The following is a 26,722-nucleotide window of genomic DNA, read 5'->3' as shown; positions in this document are numbered from 1 at the left end:
TGTCAAGCCCTCTCACTTGAGAACGGGGATGGAGAGTTTGCACCTGCCTAGCTATATGAAAGGTGAGCTTTCTTGCTGTCTTTGCTTTGGAGGACTGGGTGACGCGCGTCACATTCAATCACAGAAATTGTTTTGTTTCTCTTCTATCCTTTGGAGAGTTTTGTGGGCTGGCAGAAAACTTTGTTTTTCTTTATACTTCCCAATTGTAGGAGACCTGGCTGGAAAGGGCTGTGGGAGAATTTGGACAACCTAACGATGAGACAGCCCTTACTTCCACTCCGCATCCGCAGCGCGTACTGCTCGCGCACCTACCTGCTGCAGCACGGACGCCCTGTGCATAGGGACAGCTGCGGCCCGCATCCCTACTTGCAGCAGCCTCTGTCACGTGACGAAAAGGGGCGGGACATTCGCCCCGCCCACGCCGCGCCCAGAGCGGGGCCCCGCGGAGCGCAGAGCTTGGAGCCCGGAGCCCGGAGCTGCGATGAAGGTCTGGAGCTCGGAGCACGTGTTCGGGTGAGGTCAAGCTGCCGGCTACGGGGTCCGGCCGCGCGCCTGCCCCTGCCGCGAACCGCTGGGGGCGGCCGCGAAAGGCCGAGCGAGACCCGGCCTCGCAGAGGCAGGCCAGACCGGCGCCGGACCGCGGCCTCTGCATCCCCATCGGAGGGCAGGTTCTGACGGTCCTGCGGCGAGCGTAGGCGGGCAGCCCGCGCAGCCGGGCCGCCCTGGAGGCGCCGCCTGGACGAGGCCAGTGAGGGAGGCAGAGTGGGGGCGAGAGTGGGGGCGAGAGTGGGGGCGGGGGCGGCCTTCCCTTTGGGCCACGGAGGCCGATCCGTGGCGCGGATCTCAGCGAGCCCCACAGGCTCGGACGGCGGGGCCGGGTGGCGCCCCTGGTGTGCACAGAAGCGACCCAGCACAGTGAGAGCGCCCCCTCAGCCCACCCAGGAGCAGGCCTGCCCTCGCCGGCACACTCTTCTTATTCGGGGCGGGGGGCGCGGGATCGCAAAAGCCCTCAAGAGCTGGCCCGGTCTTTTCCTGAAATGATGCAGTGCAGCTGATCACAAAATTAGGCATATTTTATGAGGGATGGGTCCATACAGGGCCCATCGATCAGGCAGAAGCCACATGTGGATAAGACATGCGGGAGTGGGTCTTGGGCCTGAATGCCCTTGTGGACCTGGAAGGCGTCCAAGCCAGCATGGAAAACTGTGCCCTGTTTAAACGGACACTTGTGACCCAAGTGGTATATTCTCTTAAATCCCTTGTTTTGTGACATTCTGAATCATCCTTTAATATTTTTTGAAGGAACAAAGATTTTAAAATTCTGTGACGCCGTTTAGAGAAGCATTTCATTTTTGGAAAAAAAATGCATGAAATGGAATTGTCATGCTTTCACCTTTTTGTGTAAAATTGTAATAAAAACTTACCAAGTATTTTAAGATCTCTGAAATTATTTTAAATGCAATCTTTAGACTTGATGGGCTCCACTTCTAGTGTTAATTTTTGTGCAGAGTGAAAAGTCTTTCTCAGCTGGGGTTCCTTGAGAGACCTGGTGAAGCCCCAGTGGGAATGATGCCAGAGATTCTGTTCTCAGTTCTCCCAAGGATGGGACATAGCAAGCACCGCATAGAGGGACGTTAAGTTATTGCACACCACAGACGCCAAGGCCATGGCGCTCCGTTTTCTAGTGGAACAGTTAAGGACTGCCCTAGAAGTGCACGAAATGTTGGTTGGCTCGCAGAAGTGAATTGTTAGCTGGAAAAGTCACTATTGATAAAATTCACCCGTTTAAAGTGTACAGTAGATTCTTAGTAAATCTACTGGGCTGTACAAGTGTCACCAGAGCCCAACTTTAGAACATTTCCATCACCCTACAAAGACCCTGTGTGCCTATTTGTGGTCTCCCTTCACAGCTCCAGAACATTGCTCATCTGCTTTCTCGTCCTATGGATTTGCCCTTTCTGGACATTCCATATGAATGTAATCATACAATATGTGGTCTTTGTGTCTAGCTTCTCTCACTTAGCATAATGTGTTTGAGGTTAATTCATGTGGTACCTGTATCAGTACTTCACTCCTTACCTCATTCATTTTGTGTCTCTGGCATCCTGCCAGTGCCTGGCACATAGTGGGTGCTCAGTGAGGGGCTGAGGAGTCTCATGGAAACCAGATGCCCTTCCAAAGTGAGGGTGGTTATCCGCCAAAGGAATTCTAGTCAACTTCCAAGCTGCTGGGGACTAGGGGCTGATACCCTGCCATTGTTTTTGTTTTTTCTTTCTAGTGAACTTACTTTATTGTAATTATACAGTGTATAATACACATAACATAAAAAATAGGTGTTACTTGACTCTTATGTTATTGGTAAGGTTTCCAGTCAACAGTAGGCTATTAATAAAGTTTTTGGGAGTCTAAAGTTATACATAGATTCTGACTGTGTGAGGGGTTGGTGCCCCTGACCCCTGCGTTGCTCAAGGGTCAGCGTATTTTGTAGCATAAAACTTCGAATGGTTGCAAATCCTCCACAGCCCAGCCCCTGACCACCTCTTTTTCCACCTTTACTCATCTTCAGACACACTGGCCTCCTTGTTAGTCTTGGACATGCAAAGCTATTCCTGCCTGGGTTACACATCTTTAGACGGTTGGCTCCCTCTCATCATCCTATTTTTTTTATTAAGGTATTATTGATATACACTTATGAAGGTTTCATATGAAAAACAATGTGGTTACTACATTCACACATATTATCTATCGAGTACTCCTGCCCCACACCTCATTGCAGTCACTGCCCATCAGTGTAGTAAGATGCCACAGAGTCACTATTCGCCTTCTCTGAGCTACACTGTCTTCCCCATGATCCCCCACACCATGTGTGCCAGTCATAATACCCTTCAATCCCCTTCTCCCTCCCTCCACACCCACCCTCCCCTTTGGTAACCGGTAGTCCCTTCTTGGAGTCTGTGAGTCTGCTGCTGTTTTGTTCCTTCAGTTTTGCTTCGTTGTTATACTCCACAAATGAGGGAAATCATTTGGCATTTGTCTTTCACCGCCTGGCTTATTTCACTGAGCATGATATCCTCCAGTTCCATCCATGTTGTTGCAAATGGTAGGATTTGTTTCTTATGCCCTGCCATTGGTTTTTGAACTTAAAAGCAAAGGGCCTTAAGGAAATTGACAAATGTGGAATGCAGCTGGCTGAGGATGATGTAAGCCCTAAGGTGGATAAGTTGAGGAGGATGACATGGTACTGGGTGGAGGCATAGCATCCACAGGACAGCACAAAATTGGAAACCAGACTTTCTGGCTGGGCTTTTTGTAGAGCTTTTCCCTTGCATAGGCCATAGAAGGCCCTCAATTTTTTTTTTCTTTTATAATTATACACCTTTCTTTTTCTTTATATATATATATATATATATTTTACTTCTTTATGTTTGTATACTATCAGGTGAATATTTGTTTGGAAATTAATAAATTTACTCTTGCAAAGCAAAAAATAATCAGGCACAAAAACTTCTGATCATATCAAGTTTTCCTCCTGTGTCCACATCCTGAAGAAACCCCAGGGACTAGAGATCAAACGTAGCAAAGATCAGTATAAACATGCCTACAGATATGGAAAGCCCTTTCGGAAAGCTACCTGACTTAGCATGTGTTTTATATGGACAGGGTTTAAGATGGTTTAAATAAGAATGAAAAATATAGGACTGAAATATAAAAATATAGAAAGGGGTATTTAAAAGTTAACAGGTTTGTAAATTTCATCCTCATAGCATTGACCTTGGTTTCAGGTAGAACAATAATAAAATCTTCAGTAACAGCCAACACAAGTAGATTTCTAGTAGAGAGTCAATGCCTAATGTTCCGTGGACTCCAGCAGCTACCAGGAAAGGTTTCTAGTAGGTGATGACCTCGGGGAAGGAAGGGCTTTGGAGGAGATGATGTCCCAAAGCAGGCCTGCTTTCTGGCCAAGAGCAGGGAAAAGATAACCCTCTTTTTTTTAAATAGGAGAAATTACACATTACACGTAAGCAGAGTGTCTTCCTGTGCTATCCCCCACCTCCTCTCTCCCTACAAGCAGACAAGGTTAGGAATTTGGGGGGTATCTTTCTGAAGGTCTATGGTTCAAAGAGCCATTTGACTCAAGTCAGAAGTGTGTATGCATGTTTATCCTTAAACAATAGGTACTGTTATTTGTTGTTTTAAAATAGAAATCATTGACAACATATATCTTGACAATTTTCCCTTCTCAACAGTATATTTTTGAGATTTGCGTGTGGGTGTGTGCATCTCAACTAATATTCCACTGAATGAATATTTCACAATTTATCCTTTTTTTGTTGAAGGGATATTAAATGTCCCCTTTATTATTGCAATGACATCCCCTATGTATGTCTCTTGTCCACACAGTGAAGGGCCCATTTAGGCCAGCAATTCTCAAACTCTTCAGCTTCAGTTATCTCTACACTCAGAAAATATTGGGTATGCCAAACAGTTTTTGTTTATATGGATTATATCAATATTTACCATGTTAGAAATTAAAACTGGTAATTTTTTTTTGTTTTTTTTTTGAGAGGGCATCTTTCATATTTATTGATCAAATGGTTGTTAACAACAATAAAATTCTGTATAGGGGACTCAATGCACCATCATTAATCAACCCCAAGCCTAGTTCTCAACAGTCTCCAATCTTCTGAAGCATAATGAACAAGTTATTACATGGTGAACAAGGTCTTACATAGTGAATAAGTTCTTACATGGTGAACAGTGCAAGGGCAGTCATATCACAGAAACTTTCGGTTTTGATCACGCATCATGAACTATAAACAATCAAGTCAGATATTCATTTGATTTTTATACTTGATTTATATGTGAATCTCACATTTCTCCCTTATTATTATTATTATTATTTTTTAAATAAAATGCTGAAGTGGTAGGTAGATGCAAGATAAAGGTAGAAAACATAATTCAGTGCTGTAAGAGGGCAAATGTAGATGATCAGGTCTGTGCCTATAGAGTAAGTATTAATCCAAGCTAGACAAGGGCAACAAAACATCCACGGATGCAGAAGATTTCTCTCAAAACAGGGGGGGTGAGGTTCTAAGCCTCACCTCTGTTGGTCCCCAGTTTCTCATCCGATAGCCCCCCCGTGACTGTGCCTGTCTTAGGTTGTTCCTCCCTTGAGGGAATCTTACCCGTCTCTGGCTAACCAGTCATCTTCCGGGGCCATACAGGGAAATGCAAAGCAATATTGTTTGAAAAGGTTACCTTTTTACTTCTTTGCAGATTTATGCCCTGTGGCTTCTATGCCCAGCATTTGTCTTGAGGTATCTTTACCACTTGAAAGAATTATGATACTCGGTAATTTTCGATATGAGGCACGAATTCTAAAGGGGTGTAATTAGGAAGGAAGAAGAAAAGCTATAGAAGTAGCAGATGGAAGAAAACATGGGAAGATTGATTATTTCTTTGACATAACTTCTTGTAGAGTAACATAAGCATGTATAGGTTTTAACAAACTACTAATTAAATTGCGTACACACATTAGCAGAATAGGAATACCGATACATAAAAAAAGCAGACCTACAATTACCAGCCATATCCAGTGAAACCAAGAAAACCAGTTAGGTACCCTAGGCATTTGTGAAAACTTATCAATAATATGATGGATATTGTCTAACTGAATTTGAATAGTTTGAGAAAAATCAGACAAATTAAAACAACACATTCCTGGGAATTGTTCACATCCCATATATTCTTTTAACAGTAGATAGTCTATAGTCACACGATTTTGGAGCACTGCAACTTGCACTTCTCCTAATTCTTGGTTGAGTTTCGACAATATAGATCCAGTCAAATTTGTTGTTTTACTGTATGCACAGGCCAGCTTAGGTATCTCCTTTTGCATTCCAATGGCAAGTCCAGAAACTGGTGGGATGACTGTAGCTACAACTGCAACAGCGCCAGGATCTTTGTAAAACTGGTAAATTAAAAATATTTATCAATTCATTGAAATTAATAAATCCATTACATTACCATAAATAACAACTTTTTAATTAAAAAATAAACATGTTTTCCCAAGCCCCCAAAATTAGTAAGAGGAGTGACACTGTTTTTTTGGCTAACTTTTGTAATGTCTGTCTTAGAAGATAGCTTTGTACTCATACCCGCGTCTGCATTCAGTGCTTTGCAGTCTGTTGCTGTGGAAGTACATGAATAAAACCCATTTGGGAAAGGTAGGTGTATTGTAATAATCTTTTAAAATGATTGTGGCTGTTCTTTGCTACTACAAAACAAGTGGTCGTTTCTCAAGTTAATTGCTGTGTGAAACCTGAAACCCCAGTGACCGGAGTTGGCCTGTCTTGTACTTTGAGTCTTTTATACTCACGTATGATTTTGTGACATCTTGCACTGGTCACTTGGAATACATAGGTTCACCAGGTTTACAGGATGTGAAGTTGTGATGGTCATTCATAGGTAGTGGATAGAAGTTTTCTAAAATTTCAGTTTTCATTCCAAAGCTCAAATTTTGTCTTTGGCAGCAAACACTATCAGTTATTTTCCTTGAAGTGATAGTCTCACTTCATTAATTTTTGAGAAAATGTCTGCTAAAAACTCAAGTCTGAATAAGCAACATTATCATCTGTTGTTTTGAGTAGAGGGGGTGAACCAGGGAAGGAGCTACTAGTGGTGCCCACTGCCCGCCCAGCTGCCCCCCCAGCCACCACCAAGGCAGACTGCTGCCTGTGGACTTACTAGGCTCTCGCTCAGAATACTGAAGGGTATTCAGGGGTCTAGATGTAATAAAATTAATAATTTTATTGTGTTGTCATGGATATGAAGAGTCCCTGGTATGGTTTTCCTGTAGTGAACTGTAACCCAGGTGGTTTGGCGCCCTGGCCTTCAGATGGTGGGGAGAAGCCAGCAGTCTTACTCTCTCCTGCTCTGAGGCATCAGGGTAGATGTTAATGCAGTGAAAAGGGCAGATGGTGTCTTAAGAGCACTGGGAAACAGTTTTGGCCCTGCAGGCCTCCTGCAGGGCTTGGAGACCTGTGCATGAACCACTCTCTGAGCCTCTGGCCTAGGCTTAGAGTGGCTTTGGGTGGGGTGTGGGAGCACTTTGCTTGTGTCCTTCAACTTTTTTTTTTCTACTTGTTTTTATGGAAATTTCAGAAGTATGTAGAAGTGGAGAGACTAGGAGGAGTGCACAGTACCTGCTCCTAGGTTTTTTTTAAATCCAAGTCTGTTAATCTTTGTTCAACATTGGCAGCATTCAAATATGTAGAGTTCTCTTGCTCATCTGGCACAGTGTCCCCTCTCCTAGGTTGCCAGTCCCCCTGCAGCGGGGCCAGCCTGGCTCGTGTGCTCCACCCACTGCCCCATCGCAGGGTTACTTTAGGCAAATCTCTCACCTCATCCCGCTTGGTCTCTCTGACACTCCCGCTGCACGTGGGTGTGCCTTGGGTTCTCCTTTGCACCCTCCGTGTGGAGCCCAGAGCGAATGCTCCTGCCTTCCTGGCTGCGACCCCCGCTGCCCAGGCACAGTGCTCAATGCTCCAGCACCTCTAGCACCTCCCCCTCTGGCAGCCTACAGGGGTTGGGGGCTTTCCCTCTGGCATGTGCCCCCCTCCAACGTGATTGGCCAAGGCCAAGGCTGGACTGCCTTGGGAGGATGATCTTCAGCAAATCCCTCATCTGCCTAATCAGGCAGCAGAGAATGCTAATCTGTGGGTGTTTGGGCGCGCCTGCTCGGCGTGCCCGAGAGAGCTGCCCTCTCAGGCTTGCCAATTTACTGCCAGGAGGGCATGTCTTCCCTTTCCCCATGTCCCCTCCAACACTTGATGCTGCCAGAAGGTTTGGGTTTTGCCTGTCAAACGAGTTTCAGGCTCTTTAACCAAGTGTGTGACACTTTGCTGTACTAAACCCTTGCAATTTAAACAGTGTTGCGTTTACTCTTTTCCTCCATTGCTGTCCATGTTAACTTTTGGGGTCATCCTGCTATAATTAGTGGAATTATTTCCATTATTTGTGAGTATTTTAAACAGGTTGTATTTAGTTTAAATAAAACATCAACTAGAAGATGCAAAGTTTCTATATAAAAGATTATTATGTGACAGATGCTTAATACAAAAATTTCCTCAAATTTTAGGTAGTTTTAAGTAACTTTAGAAGGCATAACCTATTCTTAAAGTAACAATTTTTATGGGAACTCTTAGGAACTTAATTTACAATGTCACAGATTATTTCAGTGAGAAGGCTCTGTGTGTAACTAGGATCCTTTCTGCTTTCATGTATCTCTAGAATGATTTTCCATCTTCCTGAGATCTTGGCTGGATCATGTCCGTGACAGTTCTTCCTTAGAGAAGAAGGCTTGATTCTCTGTCACTAGTGCATACATTAACTCAGTGACACCATTCCATGGTTTAAAAAAGTGTTTCTTTGTTCAAGAGTGGGGATTCTAGATCAGGCCCTGACCATTTAGAGGCCATGGGATTTGATGGAAAGAGCATAGGATTGGGGCCTGGGGGGGCCTGGTTCTTGTCTGGGCCTTGCTGCTGACTTTTTGGCCTTGAACAAGAGTTTTATGAGGATAAATAAGTTAATGGCCAGTACATTAGAGTAAAAAAGGTTATCAAATATGAAAAAAACTTCAATTATTAATAATCTTTGATATTTGATTTAATTCCATTTCTAGGAATTTATCTTGAAGAAAAAGTAGATATGGTAAAAGACTAGTGTACACAAATGTTTATTACTGTCTTTATTTTACAGTGCAAAACTGGAGCAATCTAAGCAACCGACTACAGGGGACTGGGTAATGTAATACCCATAGGGTGACCTCTTGTGAAGCTATTTATAATCATATTTCTGAAAGTAGTTTCATGATATGGGAAAATATTCATCGTAAGTTAAATATAAAAGACAGGGGTGAAACCTATATATTGAGCATATTCCTAATTTAATATTTTAAAAGTATGTGTATGTGTTTATGTTTAGATCTTGAATTTGGGCCATGTCTACACATTCTGTTGAAACAGGTCTGGTTACATCTGGAAGAGTGGTGGTGTTGTCAGGACACACTTAATCGTTGTAGGAGTCTCAGATGCTTCCTGGGAGTGCACACATCCCGAAGGAAGGAAGAACTGGGACCCTGAGTGCTCTGGGGGGAGGCCCACCGGGACCTGCCATGATGACACCTCTGACTGGGCTCCCACAGGACTCGTTCACGTGCCCTGTGCAGAGCCATAGGGCTTCCAGCCTAAACAAGCACAGAGCTCTGGAAAGCACTGGGGCAGCTGTGTAACTGGCTTGGGACCTCTCTGATAACAGAAAACAAACTAGGTACAAAGGTGTCCACTGCCCACCTCAAGGGATCAGGGTGGGAAGGAGAAGCCTCAGAGAGAGCAACCTCCCACTCCCACTCCCACATAGACTATGGTTATCTTTGGGTACCTTGAGGAGTGGTGAATGCTTTTATTTTCATACTTTTCTTTGTTTTTCAATATTTTGAACACAGTTTTTTTTATCATCAGAAAAAACATGTGGCTACTTGAAGTCACAGACAGACAGCTTAGGAGTTGGAACAAAATAGTTGCTCCGCCATAGAGCATCAGTAGCTGGGAGCAGGAGCCTGTTCCAGATCTGCCGAAGGCAGGTGTGCTATTGTGTTACAGTGGCCAGCCCCGTGTCCCCCCAACTCCGGGGTCAAGTAGGACAAGGAGCCCAACCGGAAGTCACAGCCAAGCCTTCATTCACTGTGACACTGCTGGCAAGAGGCAAAAATAGGCTTGGTTTCCCAGTGTTCCAACACCTATGGAACCACGTGGGTGACAGGCAGGGGACGGGGAGAACTGTCTTACCGGCCCAGAGCCCCAAACAAAAAGGCTCTGCCTCACTGTGCCCTGGGGCGTGGCAGGGGTGGGGGCACTGGTACCCTAAAGGCCCGAGCCAGAGGGGCGGGCAGTGTCTCAGCCCAGCCCCCGGGGGGCAGGCCCTAGGGGAGGCCAGCATCTTCGAGGGCCAAGGGGCAGCCCGCGCGCAGGTCCAGGCCTGGATGCGCGCCTGTTGCGAGGCCTGCCCAGCGAAGCCTCCTGACCTGCCCTGCTCCACTTGGAAGGGTCTGGGGCCCAGGACCCGGGTCTGAAGCAGACCCTTCCAATGTATTCGTTAAATATACCGGTAATTAAAACCGAAGGGAAAACTTTTCAGGACAACATTGACGTTGATTTCATTTCGCTCCGTGGGACAGGCCTCTCTGGTGCACGTTCCAAGTCCTGGGATTGCCTGCTTATGTTGCGTGGTCGTTTCTCCCACCAGCCACCCATGGGACACAGTCATCAAGGCTGCCATGAGGAAGTACCCGAATCCGATGAACCCCTGTGTCGTGGGAGTCGATGTGTTGGAGCGCAGCGTGGACAGCCGCGGCCGGCTGCACAGCCACCGCCTCCTGAGCACGGAGTGGGGGCTGCCGGGCCTTGTGAGAGCGGTGAGCCGGCTGCAACCCCTGATGCTGCCCCGCATCGCCCCCTCTGCCCCTCATCACCCTGACCCCACATCGCCCCAGTTGCCGCCCATCTGCATGAAGTGACAGCGTCCCCCTAGCGCGGCCACTGGGGATTCGAAGAAGCCCGAGAGACGGTTTGTTTCTCCATAATAAGTACCTACCTCGAGGGTCCTGACAGATCTCCGACATGTGACCCAGACCCCCACTCCCCTGTGTCACCCTGCCGTCTCGTGTCCCCAAGCAGGGCCACCATAACCAGACATCACAGAGTGGGGGCTGACAGCAGATGCTTCCCTGGCCTGGGGCCTCGTGCCTTCGGAGCTGAGGCCCAACATCAGGGTGTGCGCAGGGCTGACTGCCTCTGAGGAGGCCAGGGCAGTACGGGGAGGGTGGCACTGGGCGCTCTGCCTCCTCAGCGGCCGTGCCCTGCCCCTGTGTGCTGGCGTGTCCTCCGCCTCCCCTCATAAGGACACCACTCAGATTGTGTTAGTGCCCACCGTAACCACCCCATGGTAACTTAATAACCTTTTGAAAGGCCTTCTCTCCACATACAGTCACATTCTCAGGTGCTGGGGCTGAGTCAGGCCTTCAACACGTGAATTTTGGGGGACACATTAAGCCCACGACAAATGTCCTCCCCAGAGCCGCCAGGACCATCACTGAAACTGAGCACATTCTCCTGCCCGGCGCTCATCTCCAGCGGCCACCGCCCCACCCCATCCCGGGGCACCTGGCCACCGTCCCCCCACTTGGCCTGCCGGCCTCTGGCTGTTTCAGGAGGTGGTAGTGGAGGAGGTGTCCGGGCCACCAGAACCTGAGCTCCGGGTGCGCCCCTCCCCCGACAGGGGGTCCTCCCCACACCCCGCCGTCACCAGGTTCTGTTACTACTCAAGCGCTCACCTCTCCTTGTTTACTCCCGCCTGCCACAACAAAAGCACCGTGACAGACTGCAGCCTGGCTGTATCATTTGTTGGGTAAATAAGCGCATTAATTAAAAACGGAAGGGTATTTTGTTTTCGATGCCACAAAATGAAAATTTAAACACATCGCTAGGGTAGTTTTGCTTTGTTTTTTAGATTTTGGGGACCAGTAGGACTTTGACGTACATTAAAGAACATTCGATTGTGGACCCGGTGGAAAAGAAGATGGAGCTTTGCTCTACCAATGTAAGCAAGGGCCTAAGATGAGCAGGGCACTTGGTATTTCTTGGTGAGGGTGCGATGTCTTCATTTAATTTTATCTCCAGCCCACTTTTGGTTGAAGTCATCTTTTACTTTATAGAAAGGCTGACTCTATTTAGCCTTATTTTATTTATTTATCCCCGTGTAATGAATGTTTAGAAAGATGCACATCATGATGGCTTGTCATACCCTTGTAAGCAGCAGGCTGATGAGACAGGTGGGGGTGGGCCCCCAGGGCCCCCACCTACCCAGGACCTCTCCCCAGGAGACCTGCTGGCCTGCTTCCAGAAGCACAGTGGATTTTAGCAGTAATTTGAAAAGCAGTTTTCCTCCTTTATTCCTCTTTCACTTAAAAAACTTACCTTGGCTTAGTGTACATTCCAAGAACATGTTGGGGGAAATGCATGGGCTGGAACATGGTTTAATTGTAAAATCTCATTTTCAGCATACACAGAAATGGCCTATGAGGGAAACCGTAGCATGTACCCACAGTGGGGCTCTTCCTCACAGTCTGCCTCCTGACCTCTGTTCGTTCATCACCCAGCCAGCCATCGGGTACCTGCTAGGTGGCCGCCTGTGGGCAGGGAAGGCAGGACTAAGGCCACATGTGACAGATGCATAAACAGACTGCCTAGAGGAGGCTGTGCACAGCCAGGGCAGGAGCCCGAGCACAGTGCTCACAGGGAAGCGGAGGTCCCTGGCAGCCCCACAGTGGCCCACGGCCAAGCAAAGCACCTTGTGGGGCAGGCAGAGAACCAGCGCAGCGGGTAGTTAGCATGGAGAGGGATGAGGTGCGCAGCGAGGGCAGGGATGAGGTGCGCAGTGAGGGCAGGAACGAGGTGCACAAGCTGAGTGTGCACACAGAGCCGTTTACTTTCTCTTTTGTGGTGAGAGGGAGCCATTGCAGGTTTGTGGCAGGGAGGCAAGGTATCAGATCATGTGTTGGAAAGGTAGGCTGGGCTTTGTGCAGGGACTGGGGCCGTGAGCCCTGGACTAGGGAGATCAGGCAGATGGGCCTGTCCACGTGGATGTGGCAGGATCCTGCCAGGCAGAGGAAGGGGCTGGGCATACTGATTTGGGGAGTAAGGGAAAGAAGGGATCCCGGTTTTACTCAGCTCTCTGCTTTGGGCAGCAGGCTGAATGTGGGCTGCATATAGGGGCTGCAGATGGGGACCAGGTCTCAGGAGAGAGGCAAGTTCAGTTTTGGAGTTAAGGGTAAAGGCTGGCAGGACTCTGCTGCATGAGAGGCCGGGTCCCCAGGAGGGGGTTGGGAGTGGGCCGAGGGTGCTGTGGGGACCTGCAGACAACATGGGCCCTGAGGGATGGGTGCTGCCAGGAGGTATGAAGGGGGTTAATGCATCATGGAGGTTTTCACAGTGATTTTCAGCATCTGTGTGGAAGCCCAGTGTTTTTAATAAAACAGAGCTGCTCTGGGCAAAACAGGGCAGGGTTGGGGGGTCCTTTGAACCTCCAAGGAGGTGGTGAAATGGCCCAGCCTAGATGTGGCCTCTCCATTTTTGGCCCAGCCCCTGCAGATCAGGTCATTGTGGCTGTAAGATTAGGTTCTGAACTGCTTATGGTCCTGGGTATACCATCTAGCACCCTTATCAGTGGCCCTCTTTCCTTGTTCCAGGAAGCCCTTCTGCATAAAGTCACAGGGAGCCTGGCACATAAAATGATAACAGCTAATCTGAGTTTAATTGTTAATGTTAATAACTATAACTAATGAGACTCTTTTGATAACTCTGTGCTCAATAGGAGAAAGAGATGTCCTGACTACCCATTCATCTGGCACAGTGAGGCCCAGGGGAGGATTTCAGTGGGAAATTATTACCTGAGCAAAAAATACATGTTTCAGTTTATAGTTGCTGGGAGGTTATATTGCTTTTGACCAAGCAATATATATATAAATATTAAATATTTTAAAAAATGGTTTTATATTGGAATTGGCTCTTTGAAAAGAGGGAAAATTGGGGTAAACAATAATAAAATGCTAGAGCTCCATTGCCCAAAGTGGCAGCCATATGCGGCTATTTTGGTTTAAATCAGTTAGGATTAAATAACACAGAAAATGCAGTTCCTCAGTGACCTTTCAAGTGTTTAGAAGCTGTACGTGTTTAGTGGCTTCCACAGTAGACAGAATGGATATAGGACATCTGTTATCGTTATCACAGAAGATTCTGTGGGGCAGTGCGATTGTACAGCTCCAATTTTTAAATAGCTTTAATGGAAAATATTAAAAATGTACAAGGAGAATAAGTTGATTTACAGGAAGCAGCACTTGAGACAAGATCTATACAACCTTGCCTTTGTGGTCCCTGTAGATTCGGGGCTCTGTCCTATTAAGCTCCAGGACACAGTGGCCCAAAGTCAGTATCTGCCACTGGTGGGCAAGAAACTTCCAGCTTGTTTACCTGCATGCTAACCCCAGAGTATTATCCTTTCATATAACCGCTGATGGTTTGGCAGTTTGAAAGCACCATGAAGGCCAGGCCAGGCTCAGGTTTGGGTGTGATGTAGAGGGCAGGTGACAGTCTCCAGAAGGAACAGCCAGGACAGTTTCCCTAGGACTTAAAGTGATGGTGTCTCCTAGGTCTGTATGTTTCTTGTGCTGTGGTTCCAGTAAGTGCTAATTTGGGGCATGGTGTGGGAAGAAATGTAAGAGAAATAGAACCTAAAGCCATTGTTTCTTTTTTTTTTTTAAGATCACACTCACAAACTTGGTATCAGTGAATGAGAGATTGGTATACACACCCCATCCAGAGAACCCTGAAATGTAAGTTGTCACTTCCTTGGACTGACACATTGAACTCCAAGGTCAGGGCACTGTGGAGCCTCCCCTCTTAGCCCCTTTACTTCTTGCTCTTCTATAGGACTGTGCTCACACAAGAAGCCATCATCACTGTGAAGGGCATCAGCCTAGGCAGCTATCTGGAAAGTTTAATGGCCAACACAATATCATCCAATGCACAGAAGGTATGGCTCTGTGTTCTGGGCCTGTCTATGCTCTAGCTGTTACCTGCCAGAGGAAGTGAGTGAAATGTGTAGTAGGACTAGGTAGCCCTACTGAGTGCTGAGGCCCTCTGTCTCTAGCTGACCTCATAAGGCCACAGCATTTTCCGAAGTTGCATTCAAAACCAGTGGCAGGGAAGGCTGGCCCGGGTCTGAGGGGAAGGTGCAGAGTGAACACAGTGTATAAAAACAGTACAGCCAACTAGCAAGTTGAAGTGCTGGAATAGTATGGGCTCAGTGAAGAAAACAAACCCCACACATCAAAAAGATAAAGTACTGACATTTTCAGGCAGGCTATTTGGGATTTCTAGTTTATATTTAATAGGCCTAAAGTAGCTTTGGCTGAACCTCCCATCTGTGAAGTTTCCCTGGAGTCACCTACTCTCATTCCATCTTTCCCCTCTGGCAGGATTTGGGAGTGAGATTTGTTAAGGTGAGAGGTGGATGGGAGACCCCCTGGATTGGGAGCTAAGCCTTAGTGAGGCAGAGACTCCTCTCCAGCAGAGTTGATGGAAAGAGTGTGGATGCATGGGAGGAAGATTTGTACAAGTTCAAGGTCATGTCACCTGCCAAAGCAGGACTCTGCTTTTTACCCTAGCTTACTGGATAGGCTCATGTCTTCCCTGCAGCTGTGCTCCCCTCCCCTTTTCTCTCCCGGTTTGTTTTGTTTAAAATAATTTATTTCTGGAATCAGTGGGATGCTGCCTATGCTGTAGTTCCTTTCCTATTATGCTTCAGCCACAACTTAGTGGAAAACCATGTGTGGTTTGCATTTATTCTAGTCACTAATAGAAGAGCCAATCTGCCCTAATTTTAAGAAAAATCTAGATTTGAGAATTGCTGGTGGTAGCTTAGGGAAGGTAGGGGAACCAAAGCACCCAGAGATGCCAGCATTGTGTTCACACTGCAAGCGTTCTTGGGAGGCAACAGCACCTTATTTGCCTTTGCATGTCCAGTGTCTGCTTAGGGCAGGTGCCCTAAATATTTTCTGAAAAAGAAAAATTATAGGAGGAAGGGAATACTCAGAGAGGCCAAAACCACCTCAGACTTTTTATGAGGTCAGGGGAAACTCAATGAGATCAAATAAAAGCCTTTTATTTTCAGTTTATCAGCAGTTGCAATGTTGAAGAATGGATAGAAAATCACTGCATCCCACTGGCAGTAGTTACCCTTTGACAGCACCCTGATCCATTGGGGATAGCCTGGGACAGCTAGGGGCCTGAAGCAGGGACAGGCGGTGGACATGGAAATGGAAAGGCAGGTTGTCCTGGGGTTGCAGATTGCGGGGGCACTGACTGAGGGAGCTGAGGGCGGCTTTCCTTCCCAGCCCCCTGCACTGGGGATGCAGATGAGGGTTGCCAGTGTCTGTGTAGCTCAAGCTGGTATGAGAATTTTAGGCAGAATATATACCACCTTAATTTTGAGCTTGAGAGCTGCGTGTTTATAGTGAGGACTGTTCATGATGGTCGCTGCTGTGTCTCATTTAAAACTGCAGTGCTTTCTTTGTGCCATTTAAATTACAGGCTAAGCTTGCTATGTGCAGTGAAAGCGGCAGAATTTCTTATACCATATTGAAATCTTTCTGTGTTGCTCCAGGGGTGGGCTGCTATTGAGTGGATAATTGAAAATTCTGAAAGTGCTGTGAGCTAACGGGGTCTGCACCTGCACCTTGCGATGAGCAGTGGTAACTACGGCCTTCGGTAACCTGGTAGCGAGGCTGGGCTTGCTAACTGTGTGTGTGGTGCCCAGGGAGGGTGTGAATAGCCTGCTGCATGTGTCCGGCCCTGTGCTCCTTAGCATCTCCCAGTGGAAGAAAATCGCTAGGCTCATTCTCTTCCTAATTCATCTCCTTGTTTCATGACAGGATTTATTTTCAAGGGAACCTTGAGCATTTGTTATCAGGTCTCTAATGAAGGAAGTTCAGCTTCTCCTGTAACCTGCTCTCAGGCTTGACTGTTTAGACATTTCCTGTAACTTTACCTTGTTAGTAAAGAGGCTTTCATTTGTAGGTCAAGACAGTGTTGACCTACACTGTTGATCTAATGGGAGGATTTTTCATTTTGGGTAGGTTGTGAATATTTGCACATGTTCTTATAAAGAATACTCTGTGCCCTTGTGTGAGTGACGCAGAGTGGAGGAAGGTGGCTTCCCTCATTTGCTGTGAGCTACCACTCAGCCATATGACTGCCACTGGCCATTTTCTTTCAGTGGCATCTTTTTAGCGGCATTCTTTTCCTAGCATTTTCTTGAACTTCACCAACATTCCTTAGTTTCCTAGGACTGGAAACCAAGTGGCTGGGCTGTCAGAAACGGATTGGACACTTAATTGGTCAGCAGTCATCTACATACTTCATTGGAAAGTCAGAGTTTCCTGCTTCCCCTGTACTCCTGCCTTGAAACTCCTCACGCTGCCGATTTTCCCAGCGGTGTTGCCCTGGGCCCGGCTTTCCACAGTCTGGCTGCAGCACGTCTGTACACACTTGGTGCCTCAGTCAGCAAGCAAGAGCCATGTGGTTCTTTAAGAACTTCTTACTGATTTTAAGTCACTGAAGCTTAGATTTGTCAGAGACCTTCAACTTGAGCCCAAGGTCATGATATGCCAGTGGGGCTCTCTTCTTCCATGGACACATCACTAAGGTGACCCTGTGGAGAGAGCTGCCTGCCCTGGGGAGCAGTGTGTGTGGGCAGAGTGGGTGTGTGATGTCCACTTTGAGTTGTGGACTGTCACAGATTCCTAACTACAGCTAAACTGCCTCAATCTTTAATCAGACGCCTCGCCTAAAAAACCAAATGAAGGAAGGAAAGAGAAAGGAATACAGACGCGAGGCTCAGCGGTCGTTCGCCGGCGGTCCCGGTCGGGAGACGCGTGTGGTCTGCCGGTCACCGCCTCCGCCGGCTTCCGCGCTGCGACCTCGCGAGCGCAGTTCCGGAGGCTGCGCCCTACGCAGCGGCAGGATGACGTCGCAGTTCGAGGACAGGTCCGCCCCGCCGCGCCAGGCGCCTCGTCTGCTGTCCCAGAGCAGCAGCTCCTCGGGATCCTATTAAACAGCTTTTCTCTTTTCCGACACCTCCCGTTTCCCGCACGTGCTCCTTCACCAACAGCCGTCACCACGAGTCCCCGCACACACGTCTGGCCGCCGCCTGTCACGTCAGACGCTGTCGCCGCCCATCCTCTGCCCTCATCACTGCATGTCCCACGCGTCAGCTGTGGCAGGGCGGCCACCGGCGCGGCAGCAGCCAAGGTGCCTGAGGGTGCACGCTGTCCGCTCCGCTTTAAGACTTCCAGCTGGACGTGTAGTTTCCCCATTTTCAAAAGTAAACTGTAAAATCTCTTTCGGTGCATTTCCAGTGAGAACTGTAGAGAAGGCTTCTGCCATAAAGGGTGGGTAGGACTGCTCCTTACCTCGCTTTTTAGGCATTGCTTTTTGATAATAGTACTTCTAATCCAAAGTGAAATTAAATTTATATTTTTATCAAACTTTTTTCATAGTTTAAGATACAAGAGTTAAAAAGATTTATGGCAAAAAGAAGCCCGCTTACCTTTTCTGCAAAGCACGCTCTTCTTTCAACTCTGAGTAGCTTCAAGCATTTCCTGCCAGACTTCTAAATAAACGTTTTCTGCTGTTTTGATTCAACAACTTTAGACATTCTCTATTGACTTCCTGTTGTGGTCCATTATTATTTTATCTGTGAAAGGAAAGGAGCGACACACAGCAGCAATTCACCGGAGAATTCCGCTTTATTAGGAAAAGGTGCTGGGTTATATAGGAAGGGGCATGAGCTGATTGAGGTGTCACTTCTACGGGGCTGGTGGCTATTGGCTAGGTGCTGGGAGTCGGAGGGGGGAGAGAGGTGATTGGTCTTCAGGTGGCGCCTTTGGGATCCGAGGACCTGGAAGAGAAGCCGGAAGTTCACCATCTTACGGGTGGGGGCCCTTCAATCTGTCGTACATCACCTTCTCCTCCCCACTTCTCCAACATAGCATACTGTAATTTAAAGACAAAGAGTTATCATAATTTTGAAAGAACACAACTATTGTTCATTAACAAGCCACAATTATATTTTCTTTCTTAAACGTTTTTGCCCATGAAGATATTAGTTGCCTTATTCTTTTAATCTATTTAATGTTATTTCTTAAAAGTGTCTGGCTGGGGCCTTCCACGCTAATCACTCACTCGGGCACCTGGAACATCATTTCCACAGGTCACCCCTGTCAGGAAGCACGCCCCTTGCTGGTGTCCCTTCTTTGTGGAAGCTGGGTCTCACTGCTCCCTGACCGAGCAGGTGCATGTGGTCACCCCATCTTTCCTAGGTATTTCTGGGCATTTCCTCAGCATTTCTTTCCTCCAGCTTTGTTTCCCGGATTCCCAGCCTTCCTCTTTCTTCTCACAAGATGGGGAAGGACTTCACGTAGTGGCTTCTATGACATGGTGCATCTGAAAATGCCTTTTCTATTCTCATAATTTGCTCACAGCTTTGGCTGGACATATAATTCTAGAGATAAAAAATACTTTTAGAATTTTGAAGGCATTCCACCATGTTTTTCACTCAGATCCTTGGTTCTCTGTATATGACTTTTTTCTCTCTGAAAGCTTGTAACATCTCTTTATCCCTGATGCTGTGAAATTTCATATGGCTAAGCCTTGTTTGAAGTGATCTTTTATAATTCATTGTACCCCATTGCACATGCTAACTTTCTATTTGGATGCTGTACTATAATTATGTAAGATGTTACAGGGGGAAAGTGGCTGAAGGGTACTCAGGACATTCCTGTATTATATTGGCAGCTTCCTGTGAATCTACAATATTTTCAAAATTGAAACTTAAAAAATGTATCTAAGTAGTAATATCATAGAAAATGGCAGAGGTAGGCAGAGAACCTGTCCCTCCACTGAAACAACCAATAAGCTGGCAAAAATGACAGATCAGCTTTCATAGAACTCTGGGTTTTAATCAAATACTTAATTCAACCAAGGAAGCGCTTAATGAATCTTAATTAACCTACCCTGAAGATTTTGGATTTGTTGGCCTCCACAGTCATGTGAACTAATCCCTTAAAGTAAATCTCTGTGTGTATATATATATATGTATGTATATTTTATTGGTTGTTTCTGTGGTTCTCCACAGAACCTAATACATTATTGAAGCTAAATTGATATCAATTCAAACTAGATTTTTAAAGATTTTGAGATGTTAAGTTTAATCACAAGGGTAACCAGTAAGAAGATAACTAAAAAATATCCAGAAAAGGAAACAAAAGGGGAATCAAAATATACCAGAAAAAAAAATCAAGCACAACAGAGGGCAGTATGGAAAGAATTCAGGAATACAAAGTTATAAGACTTATAGAAAACAAACAGCAAAATGTAAGGAGTTAGTGCTGCTTTAAGCAGTAATTTCTTTAAAGGTAAATAAACTTACCAATTAAAAGATAGAGATTGGCAGAATAGTTGAAAAAACATTCTATTTTATATGCTGTCTACAAAAAACCCACTTTATATCCAAAGACACAAACAGATTGAACATGAAAGGAAAAAGAATGATATCCATGCAGGTAGTGACCAAAAGAGAGCTGGGTGGCCATATTAGTATCAGACAAAATAGACTTTAAGTCAAAAATTGTTACAAGAGATAAATAAGGATATTACATATCTATATGATTCATTAAGATAAAAGTTATAACCATCTAACACAGAGCCCCCACATATATGATGCAAACATTAGCAGAACTAAAGAGAGAAACAGACAAATCTACAATAATAGCTGGAGACTTCAATAATCCTCTTTCATTAATGGATAGTATCTAGACAGAAGATCAATAAGGAAATGGAAGACTTCAACAACAGTATAAACCATCTTGACCTAACAGACATATATAGAACACTTCATCCAAAAGAGGAGAATATCCATTTTTCTCAAGAGGACATGGAACATTCTCTAGGGTAGAACACTGAAGTTAGGCCAAAAACCAAAATTTCAGTAAGTTTAAGAAGACTGAAATCATACAAAGCATCTTTTGTGGTCACAATGAAATGAAATTAGAAATCAATAGTGTAAGGAAAGTAGAAAATTCACAAATATGTGGAATTTAAAAAATAACTTCTAACAACGAGGAGAATCAAGATTTTACAAGAAATTATAAAATATTTTGAGATAAATGAAAACTTATGGGATGCAGTGAGAGCAATGCTGAGAGGAAAATTCATAATTGAAAATACCTGCATTGAAAAAGAGGAAAGATCTCAAATCACTAACCTGATTTTAAGGACCTAGAAAATGAAGAACAAATTAAACCCATGGTTTTGTAGAAAGAAAGAAATGATAAAGATTATTGAGAAGATAAATAAAAAATGGAAAAAACAGAACTATTGAAACCAAAAGGTGTTTTCGTTGACTAGATCAACAAAACTGACAAACCTTTACTTAAACTGACTAAGAAAAAAAGAGGATTCAAAAATAAAAATATCAGAAATGAAAGTGGGGACATTACTTATACACCTTACAGAAATATAAGGACATAAGGATATAAGAGAATACTATGAATAATTGTACACCTGCAAATTAGATAACCTGGATGGGATGGGCAAATTGCTAGAAACACACAAATTACCAAAACTGATGCAGGAAGAAATAAAAACTTAACAGACCTATGACAAAGAGATTCTATCAGTAACTAAAAACCTCCCAACAAAGAAAACTCCAGGGGCAGATGGCTTCACTGGTGAAGTCTACCAAACACTAAAAGAAGAATTAATCCTTTGCAAACTCTTTCAAAAAAAAAGAGGAGGGAATACTTCCTAACTCATTCTGTGAGACCAAAATTACTCTGATACCAAAGTTAGGCAAAGACACCCCTGGAAAATAAAACTATAGACCAATATCCCTTATGAATATTGATACAGAAATTCTCAACAAAATACTAGCAAGCTGAATCCAACAGCATATTAAAAGGACGTACACCATGAGCAACTGGGATTTAGCCCAGGAATGCAAGGGTTGTTCATCCTACAAAAATCAATTGATATTATATAGCTTAATAGAATTAAGAGGGAAAAAAACATAATCATTTCAAATGATGCAGAAAGGCATTTAACAAAACTTACACCCTTTCATGATAAAAGCACTATTCTGGGACTAGAAATAGGAATTCTAGAAATATTCTAGGAATGGGAATAGAAAGAACTTCCTCTATTGTTAATAAATGCCTAATGATAAAGGGCATTTATAAAAAGCCCATAGCTAACATCCTATTCAATGGTCAAAGACTGAAATCTTTCTCTCTAAGATCAAGAACAAGACAAAGATGCCCACTGTTATTTAACACTGTATTGGAAGTTCTAGCCAGAGCAATTACACAAGAAAAAGAAATATTAGGCATACAAACTGGAAAGGAAGAAGTAAAAATGATCTATGTTCAGAAATGAAATGGTCCTACATAAAGAAAATCCTAAAGAATCCACAAGAAAGCTAATAAAGGAATTCAGAATAATTGCAGGTAAAAACATATAAAAATTATTATTTACCCTAGCCATGAGCAATCTGAAAAGAGAATTAAGAGAACAGTATAATTTACAATTGCATCTAAAAGAATAAAATATGTAGAAATAAAACAAGAAGGTGAAGGACTTGTACACTGAAAATCACAAAACACTGATGAAAGAAAGGAAAGAAGACATAAATAAATGAAAAAACATATCTTGTTCATGAATTGGATGATTTAATATTATTAAGATGGCAATACTACCCATATATTCCACAGAATTAGTGTAATCCCTATAATTACAAGGGACCCTGAATAGCCAAACAATATTGAAACAGAAGAACAAAGTTGGAAGGCTCACAATTGCCAATTTCAGAACTTTTTACAAAGCTACAGTAATCAAAGCAATGTAGGACTGGCATAAAGATAGACATAGATCAATGGAATCGAATTGAGAGTCTAGAAATAAACCCATGGGTTTATTTGGCCAATTGATATTCAACAAATGTGACAAAACAATTCAGTGGGTAAAGAATAGTCTCTTCAACAAATGGTGCTAGGACACATGGATATCCATATATAAGAGAATAAAGTTGGAGCATTTTCACACACCATATACAAGAACTAGCTCAAAATAGATCAAAGACCTAAACAGAAAGATGAGAACTACTATAAAACTCTGAAGAAAACATAGGGGTAAATGTTCATGACCTTGGATTTGGCAATATATTCTTAAATATGACAATAAAAGCATGAACAACAAAAGAAAAAAATTTAATTTTTCAAAATTAAAAACTTTTGTGCATCAAAGGATACTGTTAAGTAAAAAGATAAACTACAGAATGAAAGGAAAAATTGCAAATCATGTATCTGATAAGGGTATATTTTCCATTATAAAGAACTTCTAAAACTCAATAACAGAAAGATAACTATGTTTAAAAATGGGCAAAGTATCTAAATAAACATTTTTCTAAACAATATATACAAATGGCTAATAAGCACACAAAAAGATGCTCAACTTACTATTCCTTGGGGAAATGCAAATCAAACCCATAGGAAACCACTGGGGTGGCTATAATAAGCTAAATGGAAAATAACAAACATTGGCAAAGATGGGGGAAATTGGAACCTTTGTTCATGCTATCACAAAATGCAAAATGGTGCCACCACTCTAGCCCTACTTATACCCAAAAGCATTGAAAACAAGTACTCAAATACCTGTACAGAATGTTCACAGCAGGACTATTCATAAGAGGCAAAAGATGGAAATCACACAAATCACCCAGATGGAATGCATGAGCAAAATGTGGTCTATGTATACACTGGAATATTATTCAGCAACAAAAAGGAATGAAGTACTGATACATATGATATGGATGAATCTCTAAAACACTAAACCAAATAAAAGAAGCCAGAAACAAAGGCCACATACTAGATGATTCCATTTATGGGTAATATCTATAATGGCTAAACCTAGACAGACAGAAAGCAGACTGCTTGTTCCCACGGGGTGGGGGAGGGGCAAAAGGGGAGATCTGTGGGGAGATTTCCTTTTGGTGTAATGAAAATATTTTGGAACCAGATAAGATGGTGGTTGCAAAATATCGTGAATTGTACTAAATAGTACTGAACTGTATACTTTAAAATGATTTACTTAGGTGAATTTCATTTCAGTAAAAAAATTAAACATAGAGCTGTAAATAAATACATATATACAGCTTAGGTCAGGTCAGCAAGTCATAACAAAATCATTGTGTTGGGAACCTAGTGGTCCGTTTGGTTCTTGTAATGATTTCTTTGATAATTTCCCCACATTTTCTCTTTTCTGGAAGCCCTTAGTCGCATGTTAAGATTCCTGGTTGATCTTGTGATTTTCTTGTATTTTCCCTCCTTTTTGTTCTACCTTCTGGGAGATTTCCTGGACTAATTTATCTCCCAACCCTTTACTAATTTTTATTTTGGCAAATTGTATTTTTAATTTCTCTTTCCTGTTTATTATGGCATCCTGCTCTTGCTTCACAGATGCAATGTCTTCTCTCCTCTCTGCAGAAGAACTGCAAAGTGAATCTTGCTTCTGCATCCTGGGATCTCCCTGTCTCCCTTTGCATTGGAGGCTTCCTCAGATTTCTATTCATACTGCCTACCCAATTCCCGCAAAAGTGCATGAGAGAGCGAGGCCTGCAGGGAGTCACTGCCGGGTGTCTCTAGGATCTGTGCCTTTTTCTTTGGCACCCCTCCCCCAAAATTATCTTTTCTTCAGAGTAACTCTTTGGAGAGTGTGTGTGTGTGGGAGCACCCAAGGGTCTAAGAGCCCAGACTGTTAAATTACCCCTTCAGCCTATCCCCTGCTGCACCCTGCATGTCACCTCTCTCTGGACTTTCCCCAGACTTTGAAGGGCTCATATCCCCCCACTGCTCCGTCACTACCCAGGCCTTGCTTTCCTTCTTGTGCTGGGCAGTGAGTTTGCTGATTTTGTGTAGTTTCTGAAGTTTGTGTTTCTGTTTTTTCCGTATAGTTTTGTAGACATTTCGGATATAAGAGACAAAGGTCTTTTTCCGCCATCTTGAAATCAGAGCTCTGTTTGCTTTTATAAACAATATTAATTTAAGGAATACATAAACACAATCATGTTTATGGTTTTAAAAAGTAGTACAGGAGCCTCTATTGAAGAGTAAAGTCCTCCTCTTGAGCGCAACAGTGCCTGGCCTCTGCCAGTTGACTCCTGATTTTTACAGGGGCTTCTAGACATGTTTTATGCATATGCAAGTACATGTATGGTTTTTTTTAAAATTAAATACAGATGGAATCATACGTTTTGTGTCTTTTTTTCTACTTTTAAGTTACATTATCTTGAAAAGTTTCCTGTTGAGGATCAGCTGTATAGCATGGAAGTCTTAATTCCTGGAGGATTTGAGGGCTTCCTGCAGGTAAGCCCTGGATTTGTAAAAGGTGGCACGTGTTGGGAAGAGCACCCCCACTCTGCACCCTGTACTGCACCCTTTGGCTTGGCATATAATCCTAGACACTGTTTGAACTCTTTCTCCATTGACAACCTCTTGTTCCACTTGTAGGTAATTCTGTTCCACTCTAGGTAACTCTTTAACAAGTCATAGAGGTGATGGTCTAAAAATTGTCATGTAGGGAGTTCTGTTCTAGAGGGAAATATGGAAATTTGTGATTTTGGAAATCATGTTTTTGAAGCAGGGATAAGTGTCAGAAAGAATAGATTCTCTTGAATCTTCTACAATGGCTAGGGTGTGCAGAGGTTGCCAATGGTTTTGGAGGAAGATTGCATTTTTAGGGCAAGAACAGTTGTAAATGTCAGTTTTTGAACACTTCAAACTTTTGGTGGATTGAAGTCGAGTAAAAATAAACACATGTAGGAATGGGTCTTTTTAAATTCCCCTATGCTTTCCACTATAAATAAATAATTTTTGGGGGGTGGTCAGTCATTAAGAAAGAAGTAGTGATTATTTTCAAAATTTGTTTTGTGTAGAAAAAAAATTGTAACTTTTGTTTTAGCCTGGAAATGGATTCAGTATTTCTTTGTACAACTCTCCCTATTTGGAATTCACTGTATGTACAAAAGGAAATGTTGTATGATAAAATATCATGAAGTTTGGGTGATGATAGCCATGTGAAATTTAACCTTGATTTCTAACTTGCAAATATATTCAGAAGCCCAGCTCTGATCATCTAGTATTATTCCATTAAGAATGTGTGTCAACACTGCTGCACTGGGGTTCAGCAGGGAGCTCCAGCACTTAGAGGGCAGCCTCATTTCTGGAGATGCTGTCGGGCAGGAGCTTAGAACCCAAGCATGCAGGGACCTGAGCAGAAGTCCTCATCTCACCTGTTTGGAGGTGGACACAGGCCCGTGTAGGTTCCTCAGTGATGCTCTCTTGGCAGGGTCGTGAGGCATTGGAATGGGTGATCAGCTGGCTTCACAGGGAGCTGGAGGGCTTCGTGGTCCTGGCCTGCACCAGGGTGTGAAGCAGCACTGACATGCAGAAACAGAGGCCAAGCATTGCACATCTACAGGCATTCGTCACCACCATGGGCTGTGCAGCTGCACGCACTTGCTCTGTACTTGGTTTGTCAGAAGGAGCACGCATGCCCAGAGACATGTAGGAAAGGGACTCTAGAAGCAGCGAGTTTGCTACACATCTTGGCCTATAGCTTATTTTTACCTTTTTTGGGGGGTGGGGAAAGGTTTTTTCCTTTACTAAACAAGAAGTGAAATCTTTGATATCCCTTCCCAGAAACCAAATTATCAGAGTGAAAAAGGAAATGGCTTTCTCACATTGTAACCTCCCAACATTCACTTAGAAGTTCCTTGTGGGTTTTGATCCCTAAGTAGGGGCGAGCACTGACCCTTCCAACGAGGGCGGGGTAGTGGCCTATGCCCCGATGCTCTGGCCCAGACCTAATGGTAACGGAGTTTCATGTTCTACAAATGTCACAGCTGTTCCACATGCACACTTTACCACTTTCATTATCTTCCCCTGACCACAGACCTTAATTTAGGAGATGGGTTTTAAATTACATGTATA

The 26,722-nt window shown here is 44.1% G+C and overlaps 1 protein-coding gene across 9 annotated transcripts; it reads left to right on the top strand.

Moving 5' to 3' along the window:
• Window positions 1–381: 381 nt before the first annotated feature.
• On the top strand, window positions 382–18,503 carry PRELID3A (PRELI domain containing 3A). 9 transcript variants are annotated; one of them, XM_017675530.3, is made up of 8 exons: window positions 382–513; window positions 10,309–10,477; window positions 11,431–11,469; window positions 11,572–11,661; window positions 14,382–14,452; window positions 14,550–14,652; window positions 16,285–16,372; window positions 17,458–17,595. In XM_017675530.3, exons 1-7 carry the CDS (start codon window positions 482–484, stop codon window positions 16,336–16,338), a joined length of 558 nt encoding a protein of 185 aa, XP_017531019.3. In that variant the 5' UTR covers window positions 382–481; the 3' UTR covers window positions 16,339–16,372; window positions 17,458–17,595. The 9 variants fall into 9 exon arrangements, with proteins under 9 accessions (XP_017531019.3, XP_073068902.1, XP_017531020.3 ...); XM_073212801.1 differs by having other exon boundaries at window positions 16,285–16,388; window positions 17,458–17,592; XM_017675531.3 differs by lacking the exon at window positions 17,458–17,595 and adding an exon at window positions 16,959–17,087.
• The last annotated feature ends 8,219 nt before the right edge of the window (window positions 18,504–26,722 follow it).

This window comes from Manis javanica, chromosome 9 (genome assembly GCF_040802235.1).
Source record: "Manis javanica isolate MJ-LG chromosome 9, MJ_LKY, whole genome shotgun sequence".
NCBI lineage: Eukaryota > Metazoa > Chordata > Mammalia > Pholidota > Manidae > Manis > Manis javanica.
The sequence above is the reverse complement of the archived record's forward strand: the minus strand, read 5'-3'. Positions and strand labels throughout refer to the sequence as shown.

Excerpts from the sequence above, each read along its gene's own strand:
- PRELID3A (XM_017675525.3), top strand. The coding sequence starts at position 482 with ATGAAGGTCTGGAGCTCGGAGCACGTGTTCGG. Across the intron at positions 514-10,308 it reads AGCTCGGAGCACGTGTTCGG|CCACCCATGGGACACAGTCA; the intron begins GTGAGGTCAAGC and ends TTCTCCCACCAG. Across the intron at positions 11,662-14,381 it reads TGGAGCTTTGCTCTACCAAT|ATCACACTCACAAACTTGGT; the intron begins GTAAGCAAGGGC and ends TTTTTTTTTAAG.